At 58.7% G+C, this 18,614-nt stretch overlaps 1 protein-coding gene across 2 annotated transcripts in view; it reads right to left on the bottom strand.

Moving 5' to 3' along the window:
* GPT2 (glutamic--pyruvic transaminase 2) overlaps positions 1-18,414 on the bottom strand; it is a 59,804-nt gene extending 41,390 nt beyond the window's left edge. The window contains exon 1 of one of the 2 annotated variants that reach the window (XM_068260084.1): positions 18,189-18,414. In XM_068260084.1, the coding sequence (XP_068116185.1) occupies positions 18,189-18,401 (213 nt within the window). In that variant the 5' untranslated portion in view covers positions 18,402-18,414. Of the gene's footprint in view, positions 1-746; positions 851-18,188 lie in introns of those variants that run through there. The other variant, XM_068260085.1, reaches the window with a different exon arrangement.
* Between the last annotated feature and the right edge of the window lie 200 nt (positions 18,415-18,614).

Genomic DNA, 18,614 nt, shown 5'->3' with positions numbered 1-18,614 from the left:
AAACCTCAGGCAGGCAAAAGCGATCAGACCCCCCCAGCACATCATCCCCCTAGTGGGGAAAAAAGGGGGGCGATCTGGTCGCTCTGCCTGCTACCTGATCTGTGCTGGGAGCTGTAGAGCCCACCCAGCACAGATCACAGAATACAGCGCTGGTCCTTAAGGGGGGGTAAAGCATGGGTCCTCAAGTGGTTAAAAGGTAATAAACATGGCAGCCTCCATATACCTCTCACTACAATAGTCCTTTAAGCTTATTCCACAAGGTTCAGCTATATTTCTTGTAGGCCTCCATGAGCTGGCAGAAACAGGTCAGATGAGGTAATACACACCAAGCAAGCCAGGATAATGTAGAGCTGTCAGAAATGCTATATTTATACCCACCTGCTCCCCTCCACACACTGGCGCTACAATCTGCATGCATCTGCTAGGCTGCTCACAGACCCAGGCGTCACCATGGCAACTACTTCTCACCATAAAGACGCCATTGTTGGATATACCCCACCCCCCACAAATCAAACTATTTTGTTCTGATTTCTCCCTCCATGGCACGGAGCATTCTGAAGCACAAAAAGGGATGTATGTATTCTTACATCCCTTTCCTGACAAGCTCACAGAAAACACTTAAAGGGGCACTACAGCGAAAAACTGTAACATTTAAAATATGTGCAAACATATATAAATAAGAAGTACATTTTTTCCAGAGCAAAGTGAGCCATAAATTACTTTTCTCCTATGTTGCTGTCACTTACAGTAGGTAGTAGAAATCTGACAGAACACACAGGTTTTGGACTAGTCCATCTCTTCATAGGGGATTCTCAGCAAGGCTTTTATTTTTTAAAAAGATATTCCCTAAAAAGGATTTAAACATTGATACTGGCCAGCTTCCCTGCTCACTACAGTTTTTTGGCAGTTGGACGGAGCAACTGCCTTTCACTAAGTGCTTTTGAAAATAAATATATCCCTGAGAATCCCCTATAAAGAGATGAACTAGTCCAAAACCTGTCGCTTCTGTCAGATTTCTACTGCCTACTGTAAGTGACGGGAACATAGGAGAAAAGTAATTTATGGCTCATTTTACTCTGGAAAAAATGTACTTATTTGTATATGTTTGCACATATTTTAAATTTTACAGTTTTTCGCTGTAGTGCCCCTTTAAAAAGGGCTATAGGATTATATAGGAAACATAAAACAGACTATAAAATTGTATCTAATGGCAATAAGAGTGCATAGCTTTCAGGCTGTAATCCAACCGCCTGTTATCCCACGCAGGTTTTGATCAGATCCAGCGACAGTTTTCTGAAAAACAAATGCATTGTAGATGCCGTTTCCTGACTCTAAACTATAGCTTGCATTGCCGCTGAAAGAGCAGGTCAGAAAAATACTCAACTACACCCGCTTTAGGATTATGTATAAAAATAAAGTATGACATAAAAATAAAAAAATACTCCAAGCTGTGCTAGTGCATGTGTTAGGAAATACTTAACTTTGTTTTTTCTTTTCTTTCTTAAATCATTCCACTGAATAAAAGCAACAGCACCTCCAGTGCTAACCTGTCAGTGATCACTATGAGAAGATGATCACAGGGATTAAGTTGGACATACATAAAACTGCGTACCCACATAGCGATTTTCCCGACGTCCTGCGATTTTCAAACGACGCCGCAAGGTGGGTAGAGGCACACGATCGCGAGCGCTGCATCGATGACGACGGACCGACACAGTGGCTCGGATCTTTGAGATCCCTTATGACAAAGAACCGTTCGCGCCGCCGTGTACGTCGCTCCACCTCGCACTTTTACCCGCCGACAGGAAGAGGCGTTTGAAAATAAAAAACTGACACTTACCTGGGGCTTCTATCGGCCCCCTGCAGCTGTCATGTCCCGCGTCGTCCTCCTCCGATCCTCCGCCCCCCCCCCCCCGGTCTAATCCGTCGTTTAGACCGCAGCCACGTGTGTGCTTGCTCCCGCGCGCGTCATCGGGCGCTTACTGCGCAGTACAAGAAAACTTCGTACTACGCCTGCGCAGTAAGCCCCTGATGACGCGTGCAGGAGCGAGCACTATTCGTCTTCTTAGATGAATATTGGACCGGCGGCAGGGAACTGAGCATCGTTGGAGGATGGTGCGGGACATTACAGCTGCAGGGGGCCGGTAGAAGCCCCAGGTAAGTGTCCGTTTTTATTTTCACCCCCTCCCATCGAACCCCTTTAATGTTAGCCCAGTGTACAAATCATTCCTCCCCCCGATTTACATTCTAAAGTTTGAAGCACACCTGTGACTTAAAAAACAAAAACAGATACTTACCTTGGGAGGAAGACGCCTCCTCTTCCTCCGCAGGCAGCCAGGCTGATCCAGCGCTGGCTCCCCCGAACAAGCAGCCACAATAATATTTACATTCGCCGCTGTGCGCAGTTGCATTAGCAGCTTTCTGCTCGGGCTCCGGTGGTAATAAAGCCAGATCGAGTCCAGTCTACTGCGCTGATACCTTGCCCCTGTGCAGCAGAGCAGTCCTGATCAGGGTCGGCTACCTTCACCAGAGCGGAGGGAAAGCAGATAGTGCGCATGCACACAGTGGCGACACGCAGACTTTCTGGGGAGCCAGATCTGAATCCCTTCTGCTGAGGAAGGGGGGAGCCTCTTTCAGGACCCAGAGGCTTCCCTCTCCAAAGGTAAGTAACTCCCAAAGCCACTCCCCCCTCTTCCCCTTAAAGTGAATGGGATTCCTACAACAACAAAATAAGCCAGATACTGACCTAAAGAGGAACTCCAGCGAAAATAATGTAATAAAAAAAAGTGCTTCATTTCTACAATAATTATGTATAAATGATTTAGTCAGTGTTTGCCCATTGTAACATCTTTCCTCTCCCTGATTTACATTCTGACATTTATCACATGGTGACATTTTTACTGCTGGCAGGTTATGTTACTGGAAGGAGATGCTGCTTGCTTTGTTGGCAGGTATTTCCCACAATGCAACAAGGATACCACAGAGTGATGTCAGCACCATGGTGCTGACATCACACTGTGGGAGGGGTTTCAACACTATATCAGCCATACAGAGCTCCCTGATGATCCGTTTGTGAAAAGGAAAAAATTTGTCATGGGAAAGGGGGTATCAGCTACTGAGTGGGATGAAGTTCAATTCCTGGTTACGGTTTCTCTTAAAGGGGAACTGAAGTGAGAGGTATATGGAGGCTGCCATATTTATTTCCCTTTAATCAATACCAGTTGCCTGGCAGCCTGCTGATCTATTTGGCTGCAGTAGTGGCTGAATAACACCAGAAACGAGCATGTAGCTAGTCTTGTCAGATCTGACTTTAAAGTCTGAAACGCCTGATCTGCTGCATGCTTGTTCAGGGGCTATGGCTAATAGTATTAGAGGCAGAGGAGCAGCAGGGCTGCCAGGCAACTGGTATTGCTTAAAAGGAAATAAACATGGCAGCCTCCATATACCTCTCTCTTCAGTTCCCCTTTAAGGAGAGGGAAGGCTCTGTGTCCTATAAAGCCTTCTCGTTCCTCTCTAGGTCCCTGTTCCACCACTGGCACTTAACAGTATTCGACCAATTTGGTCAAATACTGCTCGCTACGCCGACGAAGGAGGATTCGGAACCTTGAGTGCTCCCCTGAAGACAGGAAGCTCCATACTGTGCATGCGTCCCTCTTTCCTGCACTTGCACGTGCGCAGTATGGTGCCACCTGTCTCTGGGAGGACTTGGCTTCCGAAGTCCACCGCAGCGGGTGATTGAAACAGAGGAGCCAGCGCTGCAACGAGGGCACTGGGAGAGGAGCGGGAAGGCTCTATAGGACTCAGATCTGGTTGATTTTTTTTTCCCCTACGATTCCCATTAGCTTTAAAGGAGTCGTCAAGCAACTCGTGCTACCCCCAGTACTACTTACCCCGGGGCTTCCTCCAGCCCGTGGCAGCCGTTATGTCCCTCAAGGCAGCTCCGCTGGCCTCCGTTCCCCAACAATGCGCAGGACGACTTTTAGGTTATCCTCGCCGCTGTCAATTACCTCCACGTGGTCCGGAACTTACAGCGCAGGCTCAGTAGTTCTGCACCTGCGCAGTATGTTCCGGACCACATGGAGGTGAGTGACAGCGGCGCTTGCGCAGGTGCAGAAGAGTATTACTTAGAGGTCGTCCTGTGCAGGAGCTGCGGTGAGGGACATAGCAGCTGCCAGAGGCCGGAGGAAGCCCCAGGTAAGTAGTACTGGGGGTAGCACTAGCTTGACAATCCCTTTAAATAAAACTGTGGGATAGCTTAAAAAAAAAAATGAGGATGGATACAAATGTTTATCTCATCAGTCTATTTTTACCCCAGTATTCTGTATCCCCCCCCCCCCCCACAGAACACAGTCTCAGCACAATACAGCCACTACAGGAATGCAGCAGTAAATCTTATCTTACAGCACGGCTGTGGCTTTACTACAGAATGCAGCGTAAGCAAAGGCTGCAAATGCAACAACTGCAGGAATGCGATGTAAGCAGCTTCCCAGCTCATAACACAATGCCACTCTCTGTACTCTGCAATGCTGCACAGAGATAACCGGATAATAGCGTTATCTCAGTGCTGGCATACCACCGCAATCAGCAATGTCATCTAACGCAGGGAGGAAATGGCTGGAGCTGGACTGTGCTAGATAATTCAAGAGAAAAAACATGAGTCAATCAAGATTTCTATTCTATAAAGTACCGGTAAATCAATAAACAGCAACAGTCATGAGCAGAAGATACTCAGCACAGTGTACTGCAATACAGGCACTGGTTTCAGCATCACAAGACTTCCTATACTGTATCTATATTATATTTTGGTACATAACCCCACCCATCCAGGGATGCTTAGCCTAAGCTGTTTAGCTTTACGGAATTCTCCTCCCCCAGTGCATTCTGGACGACGGGAGGTTATTGCCACTGCTTTCGGAATTCTCAGAAAGGGCCAGTACACACCAAAAACGCGCTAGCATAATCACAAACGCTCAGTGCTTTTTGAAGTGATTTTTCTAGGCGATTCTGGGCATGTGCCTAGCGATTTTCTGATCATGCCTAGTGATTTTTGGAGCGTTTTGGTGCAGCGTTTTTTAGTTTTTGTTACAGTAGAGATGTAACTGAACAACTTCTGTAACAAAAACGCTTGAAAAATTGCTCCAATCTAGCGCTTCTCAGAGCGATTTTCCACTTTCCTATACTTAACATTGAGGCTGAATCGCCTCAAAAACCAGCAGAAATGCTGCAGGACCCGCGTTTACATTTGGGAGAAAAGCTCATCGCTCTGGTGTGATCCATCCCATTCATATACATTAGCCAAGCGCTTTTCAAAGCTCTATCGTCTTTTAAAAGCGCTAAGAAGCGCTCTTGGTGTGCACCAGCCCTAACAAACATTCCTCAGAGATCACCTGACAGGACTAAAGATGTCCCCACCTGGGATAAATTTCAGACTTTAACCACTTTAGCCTAACTGGATGAAAATTTTCGTCCAGTTAGGCTGCGCGCACTCCTGCGGGTCGCGCGCGCTCCCGCTGGCCCCCCGTGCGCGCCCCCGCTGCTGGCCGTTAGCCCACCGATCAGTGAAAGGGATTATAAATCCCTTTCGCTAATCGGACCCCCCCGGAGAAAAGCCGACAGCGTCTCTTCAGATGCTGCAGCTTTTCTGAGCTCTGGTCTCCTTTCTTCTGCCTGGGAGCGAGATCGATCGCTCCCAGGACTTTTTGACTTTGACCATCTTGTGGCCAAATAGCAAATTACACCAAAAACACACTTTGTGTTAAATAAATACATTTTAATACATTAAAAAACCCCTGTTTACCTCCCACACCAAAAAATACCCACATACAAGTTTAAATACAAAAAAAAAAAATTACAATAATAATAATAAAAAAAAAACAAAAAAAACATAAATAGTTACCTAAGGGTCTGAACTTTTTAAATATGCATGTCAAAGGAGTATATCATTATGATTTATTAAATTATGGGCTTATAAATAGTAATGGACGCAAATTGAAAAAATGCACCTTTATTTTCAAATTGAATATCGGCGCCATACATTGTGATAGGGACATAATTTAAATGGTGTAATAAGCGGGACAAATTGGTAAACAAAGTACATTAGGTTTTAATTATGGTAGCATGTATTAATTTCAAACTATAATGGCCAAAAGCTGAGGAATAATGATTTTTTTCCATTTCTTTCTTAATATTCCTGTTAAAATGGATTTACAATAAATTAATTCTCAGCAAAATGCACCACCCACAGAAAGCCTAATTGGTGGCGAAAAAAACAAGATAGAGATTCATTCATTGTGCCGAGTAGTGATAAAGTTATTGGCAAATGAATGGGAGGTGAAAGTTGCTCAGATGCAAAAACATTTCATCCCTGTGGGCTGAAGTGGTTAAATCAGCGTAGAGGAAGATTTTACAGTGGACAAACACCGCCATGATAATTTAAAAATGAATATTGTGAAGAAAAAAAAATGTATTTTCACTACAGTTCCTCTAAAAATACTGCAAAATACTGCATCACCTAATAGCAGCTTAAATATCTTTGACACATATGATGTGGGAGCAGGTTGTTGTTAATCATATGTAATAAAACACTTTGGTGGTCTCTGAGGAAGCTCATTTTTAAGCGAAACAGCTGTCAGGCCTGGTCACCCCCACTGCATAACCCGATGTCTGTGCACCGTTGATTAAAGGTACCCTTTTGCATTACAGTGCCTTCCACCTTCTGTCTTTTTGTATGCATATGTAATAAAACCCCCACAGAGGAATGCAGGGTTAATAGCCGCGGCCCCTATGGCCGGACAGGTGGAGGACTGCTGTAGGCTGATGCAATAGAAAGCTGACAGGGAAAGAATATTATAGCTGCACATAAACCACATAATAGACTGCAAAGATCTTCTCTTATTGGAGAACAGGATCCTTACAGACGCTCTGCTTTGTATGGACCCGAAGCAACCTGCCACATTCTGTACACTGGGGCCTGTAGTCGCCTACGACATAACGTACGCCAGGACTGGTGGATCTATGACGCACATAACACACCCTGGAATGCATAGCTCTCTGTCACGCAAGCCACGCTAGCTCTCTGTTAGGCAGGGCATTATGGGATGTGTAGTCCTGGCTGTCAGGCAGGGCACGCTGGGAGGTGTAGTCCTAGCCGTCAGGCAGGGCACGCTGGGAGGTGTAGTCCTGGTTGTCAGGCAGGGCACGCTGGGAGGTGTAGTCCTGGTTGTCAGGCAGGGCACGCTGGGATGTGTAGTCCTGGCTGTCAGGCAGGGCACGCTGGGAGATGTAGTCCTGGCTGTCAGGGAGGGATGCAGGGCACGCTGGGTGATGTAGTGCTGGTTGTCAGGCAGGGCACGCTGGGTGATGTAGTGCTGGTTGTCAGGCAGGGCACGCTGGGAGATGTAGTCCTGGTTGTCAGGCAGGGCACGCTGGGAGATGTAGTCCTGGTTGTCAGGCAGGGCACGCTGGGAGATGTAGTCCTGGTTGTCAGGCAGGGCACGCTGGGAGATGTAGTCCTGGTTATCAGGCAGGGCACGCTGGGAGATGTAGTCCTGGTTGTCAGGCAGGGCACGCTGGGAGATGTAGTCCTGGTTGTCAGGCAGGGCACGCTGGGAGATGTAGTCCTGGTTGTCAGGCAGGGCACGCTGGGAGATGTAGTCCTGGTTGTCAGGCAGGGCACGCTGGGAGATGTAGTCCTGGTTGTCAGGCAGGGCACGCTGGGAGATGTAGTCCTGGTTGTCAGGCAGGGCACGCTGGGAGATGTAGTCCTGGTTGACAGGCAGGGCACGCTGGGAGATGTAGTCCTGGTTGACAGGCAGGGCACGCTGGGAGATGTAGTCCTGGTTGACAGGCAGGGCACGCTGGGAGATGTAGTCCTGGCCGTCAGGCAGGGGATGCAGGGCACGCTGGGAGATGTAGTCCTGGCCGTCAGGCTGGGCACGCTGGGAGATGTAGTCCTGGCCGTCAGGCAGGGCACGCTGGGAGATGTAGTCCTGGTTGTCAGGGAGGGCACGCTGGGAGATGTAGTCCTGGTTGTCAGGCAGGGGATACAGGGCACGCTGGGAGGTGTAGGCCTGGCCGTCAGGCAGGGCACGCTGGGAGGTGTAGGCCTGGCCGTCAGGCAGGGCACGCTGGGAGGTGTAGGCCTGGCCGTCAGGCAGGGCACGCTGGGAGGTGTAGGCCTGGCCGTCAGGCAGGGCACGCTGGGAGGTGTAGGCCTGGCCGTCAGGCAGGGCACGCTGGGAGGTGTAGGCCTGGCCGTCAGGCAGGGCACGCTGGGAGGTGTAGGCCTGGCCGTCAGGCAGGGCACGCTGGGAGGTGTAGGCCTGGCCGTCAGGCAGGGCACGCTGGGAGGTGTAGGCCTGGCCGTCAGGCAGGGCACGCTGGGAGGTGTAGGCCTGGCCGTCAGGCAGGGCACGCTGGGAGGTGTAGGCCTGGCCGTCAGGCAGGGCACGCTGGGAGGTGTAGGCCTGGCCGTCAGGCAGGGCACGCTGGGAGGTGTAGGCCTGGCCGTCAGGCAGGGCACGCTGGGAGGTGTAGGCCTGGCCGTCAGGCAGGGCACGCTGGGAGGTGTAGGCCTGGCCGTCAGGCAGGGCACGCTGGGAGGTGTAGGCCTGGCCGTCAGGCAGGGCACGCTGGGAGGTGTAGGCCTGGCCGTCAGGCAGGGCACGCTGGGAGGTGTAGGCCTGGCCGTCAGGCAGGGCACGCTGGGAGGTGTAGGCCTGGCCGTCAGGCAGGGCACGCTGGGAGGTGTAGGCCTGGCCGTCAGGCAGGGCACGCTGGGAGGTGTAGGCCTGGCCGTCAGGCAGGGCACGCTGGGAGGTGTAGGCCTGGCCGTCAGGCAGGGCACGCTGGGAGGTGTAGGCCTGGCCGTCAGGCAGGGCACGCTGGGAGGTGTAGGCCTGGCCGTCAGGCAGGGCACGCTGGGAGGTGTAGGCCTGGCCGTCAGGCAGGGCACGCTGGGAGGTGTAGGCCTGGCCGTCAGGCAGGGCACGCTGGGAGGTGTAGGCCTGGCCGTCAGGCAGGGCACGCTGGGAGGTGTAGGCCTGGCCGTCAGGCAGGGCACGCTGGGAGGTGTAGGCCTGGCCGTCAGGCAGGGCACGCTGGGAGGTGTAGGCCTGGCCGTCAGGCAGGGCACGCTGGGAGGTGTAGGCCTGGCCGTCAGGCAGGGCACGCTGGGAGGTGTAGGCCTGGCCGTCAGGCAGGGCACGCTGGGAGGTGTAGGCCTGGCCGTCAGGCAGGGCACGCTGGGAGGTGTAGGCCTGGCCGTCAGGCAGGGCACGCTGGGAGGTGTAGGCCTGGCCGTCAGGCAGGGCACGCTGGGAGGTGTAGGCCTGGCCGTCAGGCAGGGCACGCTGGGAGGTGTAGGCCTGGCCGTCAGGCAGGGCACGCTGGGAGGTGTAGGCCTGGCCGTCAGGCAGGGCACGCTGGGAGGTGTAGGCCTGGCCGTCAGGCAGGGCACGCTGGGAGGTGTAGGCCTGGCCGTCAGGCAGGGCACGCTGGGAGGTGTAGGCCTGGCCGTCAGGCAGGGCACGCTGGGAGGTGTAGGCCTGGCCGTCAGGCAGGGCACGCTGGGAGGTGTAGGCCTGGCCGTCAGGCAGGGCACGCTGGGAGGTGTAGGCCTGGCCGTCAGGCAGGGCACGCTGGGAGGTGTAGGCCTGGCCGTCAGGCAGGGCACGCTGGGAGGTGTAGGCCTGGCCGTCAGGCAGGGCACGCTGGGAGGTGTAGGCCTGGCCGTCAGGCAGGGCACGCTGGGAGGTGTAGGCCTGGCCGTCAGGCAGGGCACGCTGGGAGGTGTAGGCCTGGCCGTCAGGCAGGGCACGCTGGGAGGTGTAGGCCTGGCCGTCAGGCAGGGCACGCTGGGAGGTGTAGGCCTGGCCGTCAGGCAGGGCACGCTGGGAGGTGTAGGCCTGGCCGTCAGGCAGGGCACGCTGGGAGGTGTAGGCCTGGCCGTCAGGCAGGGCACGCTGGGAGGTGTAGGCCTGGCCGTCAGGCAGGGCACGCTGGGAGGTGTAGGCCTGGCCGTCAGGCAGGGCACGCTGGGAGGTGTAGGCCTGGCCGTCAGGCAGGGCACGCTGGGAGGTGTAGGCCTGGCCGTCAGGCAGGGCACGCTGGGAGGTGTAGGCCTGGCCGTCAGGCAGGGCACGCTGGGAGGTGTAGGCCTGGCCGTCAGGCAGGGCACGCTGGGAGGTGTAGGCCTGGCCGTCAGGCAGGGCACGCTGGGAGGTGTAGGCCTGGCCGTCAGGCAGGGCACGCTGGGAGGTGTAGGCCTGGCCGTCAGGCAGGGCACGCTGGGAGGTGTAGGCCTGGCCGTCAGGCAGGGCACGCTGGGAGGTGTAGGCCTGGCCGTCAGGCAGGGCACGCTGGGAGGTGTAGGCCTGGCCGTCAGGCAGGGCACGCTGGGAGGTGTAGGCCTGGCCGTCAGGCAGGGCACGCTGGGAGGTGTAGGCCTGGCCGTCAGGCAGGGCACGCTGGGAGGTGTAGGCCTGGCCGTCAGGCAGGGCACGCTGGGAGGTGTAGGCCTGGCCGTCAGGCAGGGCACGCTGGGAGGTGTAGGCCTGGCCGTCAGGCAGGGCACGCTGGGAGGTGTAGGCCTGGCCGTCAGGCAGGGCACGCTGGGAGGTGTAGGCCTGGCCGTCAGGCAGGGCACGCTGGGAGGTGTAGGCCTGGCCGTCAGGCAGGGCACGCTGGGAGGTGTAGGCCTGGCCGTCAGGCAGGGCACGCTGGGAGGTGTAGGCCTGGCCGTCAGGCAGGGCACGCTGGGAGGTGTAGGCCTGGCCGTCAGGCAGGGCACGCTGGGAGGTGTAGGCCTGGCCGTCAGGCAGGGCACGCTGGGAGGTGTAGGCCTGGCCGTCAGGCAGGGCACGCTGGGAGGTGTAGGCCTGGCCGTCAGGCAGGGCACGCTGGGAGGTGTAGGCCTGGCCGTCAGGCAGGGCACGCTGGGAGGTGTAGGCCTGGCCGTCAGGCAGGGCACGCTGGGAGGTGTAGGCCTGGCCGTCAGGCAGGGCACGCTGGGAGGTGTAGGCCTGGCCGTCAGGCAGGGCACGCTGGGAGGTGTAGGCCTGGCCGTCAGGCAGGGCACGCTGGGAGGTGTAGGCCTGGCCGTCAGGCAGGGCACGCTGGGAGGTGTAGGCCTGGCCGTCAGGCAGGGCACGCTGGGAGGTGTAGGCCTGGCCGTCAGGCAGGGCACGCTGGGAGGTGTAGGCCTGGCCGTCAGGCAGGGCACGCTGGGAGGTGTAGGCCTGGCCGTCAGGCAGGGCACGCTGGGAGGTGTAGGCCTGGCCGTCAGGCAGGGCACGCTGGGAGGTGTAGGCCTGGCCGTCAGGCAGGGCACGCTGGGAGGTGTAGGCCTGGCCGTCAGGCAGGGCACGCTGGGAGGTGTAGGCCTGGCCGTCAGGCAGGGCACGCTGGGAGGTGTAGGCCTGGCCGTCAGGCAGGGCACGCTGGGAGGTGTAGGCCTGGCCGTCAGGCAGGGCACGCTGGGAGGTGTAGGCCTGGCCGTCAGGCAGGGCACGCTGGGAGGTGTAGGCCTGGCCGTCAGGCAGGGCACGCTGGGAGGTGTAGGCCTGGCCGTCAGGCAGGGCACGCTGGGAGGTGTAGGCCTGGCCGTCAGGCAGGGCACGCTGGGAGGTGTAGGCCTGGCCGTCAGGCAGGGCACGCTGGGAGGTGTAGGCCTGGCCGTCAGGCAGGGCACGCTGGGAGGTGTAGGCCTGGCCGTCAGGCAGGGCACGCTGGGAGGTGTAGGCCTGGCCGTCAGGCAGGGCACGCTGGGAGGTGTAGGCCTGGCCGTCAGGCAGGGCACGCTGGGAGGTGTAGGCCTGGCCGTCAGGCAGGGCACGCTGGGAGGTGTAGGCCTGGCCGTCAGGCAGGGCACGCTGGGAGGTGTAGGCCTGGCCGTCAGGCAGGGCACGCTGGGAGGTGTAGGCCTGGCCGTCAGGCAGGGCACGCTGGGAGGTGTAGGCCTGGCCGTCAGGCAGGGCACGCTGGGAGGTGTAGGCCTGGCCGTCAGGCAGGGCACGCTGGGAGGTGTAGGCCTGGCCGTCAGGCAGGGCACGCTGGGAGGTGTAGGCCTGGCCGTCAGGCAGGGCACGCTGGGAGGTGTAGGCCTGGCCGTCAGGCAGGGCACGCTGGGAGGTGTAGGCCTGGCCGTCAGGCAGGGCACGCTGGGAGGTGTAGGCCTGGCCGTCAGGCAGGGCACGCTGGGAGGTGTAGGCCTGGCCGTCAGGCAGGGCACGCTGGGAGGTGTAGGCCTGGCCGTCAGGCAGGGCACGCTGGGAGGTGTAGGCCTGGCCGTCAGGCAGGGCACGCTGGGAGGTGTAGGCCTGGCCGTCAGGCAGGGCACGCTGGGAGGTGTAGGCCTGGCCGTCAGGCAGGGCACGCTGGGAGGTGTAGGCCTGGCCGTCAGGCAGGGCACGCTGGGAGGTGTAGGCCTGGCCGTCAGGCAGGGCACGCTGGGAGGTGTAGGCCTGGCCGTCAGGCAGGGCACGCTGGGAGGTGTAGGCCTGGCCGTCAGGCAGGGCACGCTGGGAGGTGTAGGCCTGGCCGTCAGGCAGGGCACGCTGGGAGGTGTAGTCCTGGCCGTCAGGCAGGGCACGCTGGGAGGTGTAGGCCTGGCCGTCAGGCAGGGCACGCTGGGAGGTGTAGTCCTGGCCGTCAGGCAGGGCACGCTGGGAGCTGTCAGAGAGGGGACATTGGGAGGTGTAGTCCTGGCGGCCAGGCAGGGCACGCTGGGAGGTGTAGTCCTGGCGGCCAGGCAGGGCACGCTGGGAGGTGTAGTCCTGGCGGCCAGGCAGGGCACGCTGGGAGGTGTAGTCCTGGCGGCCAGGCAGGGCACGCTGGGAGGTGTAGTCCTGGCGGCCAGGCAGGGCACGCTGGGAGGTGTAGTCCTGGCGGCCAGGCAGGGCACGCTGGGAGGTGTAGTCCTGGCGGCCAGGCAGGGCACGCTGGGAGGTGTAGTCCTGGCTGCCAGGCAGGGCACGCTGGGAGGTGTAGTCCTGGCTGCCAGGCAGGGCACGCTGGGAGGTGTAGTCCTGGCTGCCAGGCAGGGCACGCTGGGAGGTGTAGTCCTGGCTGCCAGGCAGGGCACGCTGGGAGGTGTAGTCCTGGCTGCCAGGCAGGGCACGCTGGGAGGTGTAGTCCTGGCTGCCAGGCAGGGCACGCTGGGAGGTGTAGTCCTGGCTGCCAGGCAGGGCACGCTGGGAGGTGTAGTCCTGGCTGCCAGGCAGGGCACGCTGGGAGGTGTAGTCCTGGCTGCCAGGCAGGGCACGCTGGGAGGTGTAGTCCTGGCGGCCAGGCAGGGCACGCTGGGAGGTGTAGTCCTGGCTGCCAGGCAGGGCACGCTGGGAGGTGTAGTCCTGGCGGCCAGGCAGGGCACGCTGGGAGGTGTAGTCCTGGCCGTCAGGCAGGGCACGCTGGGAGGTGTAGGCCTGGCCGTCAGGCAGGGCACGCTGGGAGGTGTAGTCCTGGCCGTCAGGCAGGGCACGCTGGGAGCTGTCAGAGAGGGGACATTGGGAGGTGTAGTCCTGGCGGCCAGGCAGGGCACGCTGGGAGGTGTAGTCCTGGCGGCCAGGCAGGGCACGCTGGGAGGTGTAGTCCTGGCGGCCAGGCAGGGCACGCTGGGAGGTGTAGTCCTGGCGGCCAGGCAGGGCACGCTGGGAGGTGTAGTCCTGGCGGCCAGGCAGGGCACGCTGGGAGGTGTAGTCCTGGCGGCCAGGCAGGGCACGCTGGGAGGTGTAGTCCTGGCGGCCAGGCAGGGCACGCTGGGAGGTGTAGTCCTGGCTGCCAGGCAGGGCACGCTGGGAGGTGTAGTCCTGGCTGCCAGGCAGGGCACGCTGGGAGGTGTAGTCCTGGCTGCCAGGCAGGGCACGCTGGGAGGTGTAGTCCTGGCTGCCAGGCAGGGCACGCTGGGAGGTGTAGTCCTGGCTGCCAGGCAGGGCACGCTGGGAGGTGTAGTCCTGGCTGCCAGGCAGGGCACGCTGGGAGGTGTAGTCCTGGCTGCCAGGCAGGGCACGCTGGGAGGTGTAGTCCTGGCTGCCAGGCAGGGCACGCTGGGAGGTGTAGTCCTGGCTGCCAGGCAGGGCACGCTGGGAGGTGTAGTCCTGGCGGCCAGGCAGGGCACGCTGGGAGGTGTAGTCCTGGCTGCCAGGCAGGGCACGCTGGGAGGTGTAGTCCTGGCGGCCAGGCAGGGCACGCTGGGAGGTGTAGTCCTGGCTGCCAGGCAGGGCACGCTGGGAGGTGTAGTCCTGGCTGCCAGGCAGGGCACGGTGGGAGGTGTAGTCCTGGCTGCCAGGCAGGGGATGCAGGGCACGCTGGGAGGTGTAGTCCTGGCTGTCAGAGGGGATGCTGGGAGATGTAGTCCTGGCTGTCAGGCAAGGCATGCTGGGAGATGTAGTCCTGGCTGTCAGGCAAGGCATGCTGGGAGATGTAGTCCTGGCTGTCAGAGAGGGGATGCTAAGAGATGTAGTCCTGGCTGTCATGCAGGGCATGCTGGGAGATGTAGTCCTGGCTGTCAGGCAGAGGATGCAGAGAGATGTAGTCCTGGCTGTCAGAGAGGGGATGCTGGGAGATGTAGTCCTGGCCGTCAGGCAGAGGATGCTGGGAGAGGTAGTCCTGGCCGTCAGGCAGAGGATGCTGGGAGAGGTAGTCCTGGCTGTCAGGCAGAGGATGCTGGGAGAGGTAGTCCTGGCTGTCAGGCAGAGGATGCTGGGAGAGGTAGTCCTGGCTGTCAGGCAGAGGATGCTGGGAGAGGTAGTCCTGGCTGTCAGGCAGAGGATGCTGGGAGAGGTACTCCTGGCTGTCAGGCAGAGGATGCTGGGAGAGGTAGTCCTAGTTGTCAGGCAGAGGATGCTGGGAGATGTAGTCCTGGCTGTCAGGCAGAGGAAACAGGGGTTGCTGGGAGATGTAGTCCTGGCTGTCAGAGGGGATGCTGGGAGATGTAGTCCTGGCTGTCAGGCAGGGAATGCAGGACATGCTGGGAAATGTAGTCCTGGCCGTCAGGCAGGGCATGCTGGGAGATGTAGTCCTGGCTGTCAGGCAGAGGATGCAGGGCATGCTGGTAGATGTAGTCCTGGCTGTCAGAGGGGATGCTGGGAGATGTAGTCCTGGCTGTCAGGCAGGGAATGCAGGACATGCTGGGAAATGTAGTCCTGGCCGTCAGGCAGGGCATGCTGGGAGATGTAGTCCTGGCTGTCAGGCAGAGGATGCAGGGCATGCTGGGAGATGTAGTCCTGGCTGTCAGAGAGGGCATGCTGGGAGATGTAGTCCTGGCTGTCAGAGGGGATGCTGGGAGATGTAGTCCTGGCTGTCAGAGGGGATGCTGGGAGATGTAGTCCTGGCTGTCAGAGGGGATGCTGGGAGATGTAGTCCTGGCTGTCAGAGGGGATGCTGGGAGGTGTAGTCCTGGCTGTCAGAGAGGGGATGCTGGGAGGTGTAGTCCTGGCTGCCAGGCAGGGGATACAGGGCATGCTGGGAGCTGTAGTGCTGGCTCTCAGGCAGAGAATGCTCTGGAGATGTAGTCCTGGCTGTCAGAGAGGGGGTGCTGGGAGATGTAGTCCTAGCTGTCAGAGAGGGGGTGCTGGGAGATGTAGTCCTGTCTGTCAGAGAGGGGGTGCTGGGAGATGTAGTCCTGGCTGTCAGGCAGAGGATGCAGGGCATGCTGGGAGATGTAGTCCTGGCTGTCAGAGAGGGCATGCTGGGAGATGTAGTCCTGGCTGTCAGAGAGGGCATGCTGGGAGATGTAGTCCTGGCTGTCAGAGAGGGCATGCTGGGAGATGTAGTCCTGGCTGTCAGAGAGGGCATGCTGGGAGGTGTAGTCCTGGCTGTCAGAGAAGGCACGCTGGGAGGTGTAGTCCTGGCTGCCAGGCAGGGCACGCTGGGAGGTGTAGTCCTGGCTGCCAGGCAGGGCACGCTGGGAGGTGTAGTCCTGGCTGCCAGGCAGGGCACGCTGGGAGGTGTAGTCCTGGCTGCCAGGCAGGGCACGCTGGGAGGTGTAGTCCTGGCTGCCAGGCAGGGCACGCTGGGAGGTTTAGTCCTGGCTGCCAGGCAGGGCACGCTGGGAGGTGTAGTCCTGGCTGCCAGGCAGGGCACGCTGGGAGGTGTAGTCCTGGCTGCCAGGCAGGGCACGCTGGGAGGTGTAGTCCTGGCTGCCAGGCAGGGGATGCAGGGCACGCTGGGAGGTGTAGTCCTGGCTGTCAGAGGGGATGCTGGGAGATGTAGTCCTGGCTGTCAGGCAAGGCATGCTGGGAGATGTAGTCCTGGCTGTCAGGCAAGGCATGCTGGGAGATGTAGTCCTGGCTGTCAGGCAAGGCATGCTGGGAGATGTAGTCCTGGCTGTCAGAGAGGGGATGCTAAGAGATGTAGTCCTGGCTGTCATGCAGGGCATGCTGGGAGATGTAGTCCTGGCTGTCAGAGAGGGGATGCTGGGAGATGTAGTCCTGGCCGTCAGGCAGAAGATGCTGGGAGAGGTAGTCCTGGCTGTCAGGCAGAGGATGCTGGGAGAGGTAGTCCTGGCTGTCAGGCAGAGGATGCTGGGAGAGGTAGTCCTGGCTGTCAGGCAGAGGATGCTGGGAGAGGTAGTCCTGGCTGTCAGGCAGAGGATGCTGGGAGAGGTAGTCCTGGCTGTCAGGCAGAGGATGCTGGGAGAGGTAGTCCTGGCTGTCAGGCAGAGGATGCTGGGAGAGGTAGTCCTGGCTGTCAGGCAGAGGATGCTGGGAGAGGTACTCCTGGCTGTCAGGCAGAGGATGCTGGGAGAGGTAGTCCTAGTTGTCAGGCAGAGGATGCTGGGAGATGTAGTCCTGGCTGTCAGGCAGAGGAAACAGGGGTTGCTGGGAGATGTAGTCCTGGCTGTCAGAGGGGATGCTGGGAGATGTAGTCCTGGCTGTCAGGCAGGGAATGCAGGGCATGCTGGGAAATGTAGTCCTGGCCGTCAGGCAGGGCATGCTGGGAGATGTAGTCCTGGCTGTCAGGCAGAGGATGCAGGGCATGCTGGGAGATGTAGTCCTGGCTGTCAGAGGGGATGCTGGGAGATGTAGTCCTGGCTGTCAGAGGGGATGCTGGGAGGTGTAGTCCTGGCTGTCAGAGAGGGGATGCTGGGAGGTGTAGTCCTGGCTGCCAGGCAGGGGATACAGGGCATGCTGGGAGCTGTAGTGCTGGCTCTCAGGCAGAGAATGCTCTGGAGATGTAGTCCTGGCTGTCAGAGAGGGGGTGCTGGGAGATGTAGTCCTAGCTGTCAGAGAGGGGGTGCTGGGAGATGTAGTCCTGGCTGTCAGAGAGGGGGTGCTGGGAGATGTAGTCCTGGCTGTCAGGCAGAGGATGCAGGGCATGCTGGGAGATGTAGTCCTGGCTGTCAGAGAGGGCATGCTGGGAGATGTAGTCCTGGCTGTCAGAGAGGGCATGCTGGGAGATGTAGTCCTGGCTGTCAGAGAGGGCATGCTGGGAGATGTAGTCCTGGCTGTCAGAGAGGGCATGCTGGGAGATGTAGTCCTGGCTGTCAGAGAGGGCATGCTGGGAGATGTAGTCCTGGCTGTCAGAGAGGGCATGCTGGGAGATGTAGTCCTGGCTGTCAGGCAGGGCATGCTGGGAGATGTAGACCTGGCTGTCAGGCAGGGCATGCTGGGAGATGTAGACCTGGCTGTCAGGCAGGGCATGCTGGGAGGTGTAGTCCTGGCTGTCATGCAGGGCATGCTGGGAGGTATAGTCCTGGCTGTCATGCAGGGAGCTGTAGTGCTGGCTGTCAGGCAGTGGGATGCAGGGAGCTGTAGTCCTGGCTGTCATGCAGGGAGCTGTAGTCCTGGCTGTCATGCAGTGGGATGCAGGGCATGCTGGGAGATGTAGTCCTGGCTGTCAGGCAGGAGATGCAGGGCATGCTGGGAGATGTAGTCCTGGCTGTCAGAGAAGGCATGCTGGGAGATGTAGTCCTGGCTGTCAGGCAGGAGATGCAGGGCATGCTGGGAGATGTAGTCCAGGCTGTCAGAGAAGGCATGCTGGGAGATGTAGTCCTGGCTGTCAGAGAGGGGATGCTGGGAGATGTAGACCTGGCTGTCAGGCAGGGCATGCTGGGAGATGTAGTCCTGGCTGTCAGGCAGGAGATGCAGGGCATGCAGGGAGATGTAGTCCTGGCTGTCAGACAGTGGGATGCAGGGCACGCTAGGAGATGTAGTCCCGTCTCTCAGGCAGGCCACAGGCCGGGCACTCACCCTCTGCAGCTCCCTCTCGATCTCCCCGGCTCTGGTGACGATGGGCCCCCGCACAGCATACTCCACCGCCCGCACCTGCGGGTTCATAGACTGCAGGGTGAGCACCCGTCTCCGGGCCGCGGCGGGGGCCTCCAGCACCGCACTGCTGCAGCCCCGGGAGCCCCATCCCTGCAGCGCCTTCCTCCATCCCCGCAGCGCACTCCGAGTCCGCATCTCACCGCCGCTCTCTCCAGGGGGCGGGGCCGCAGTACAACACTCCCGGCAGTCAGCGCGGCGCCTTCCAGGATCTGGCGGGAGAATTCAGGCGTCGTGTGTGCAGAGTGTGGCGGCCACGTGGCTGCTGTGGAGCTTCTCCCTCCACTCTACACGCAGCCCTCCAGACTGCGGACACCTCCTGTGACTGGAGATGATTCTGCTTCACCTCTA

This window comes from Hyperolius riggenbachi, chromosome 11 (assembly GCF_040937935.1).
Source record: "Hyperolius riggenbachi isolate aHypRig1 chromosome 11, aHypRig1.pri, whole genome shotgun sequence".
Lineage (NCBI taxonomy): Eukaryota > Metazoa > Chordata > Amphibia > Anura > Hyperoliidae > Hyperolius > Hyperolius riggenbachi.
The sequence above is the reverse complement of the archived record's forward strand: the minus strand, read 5'-3'. Positions and strand labels throughout refer to the sequence as shown.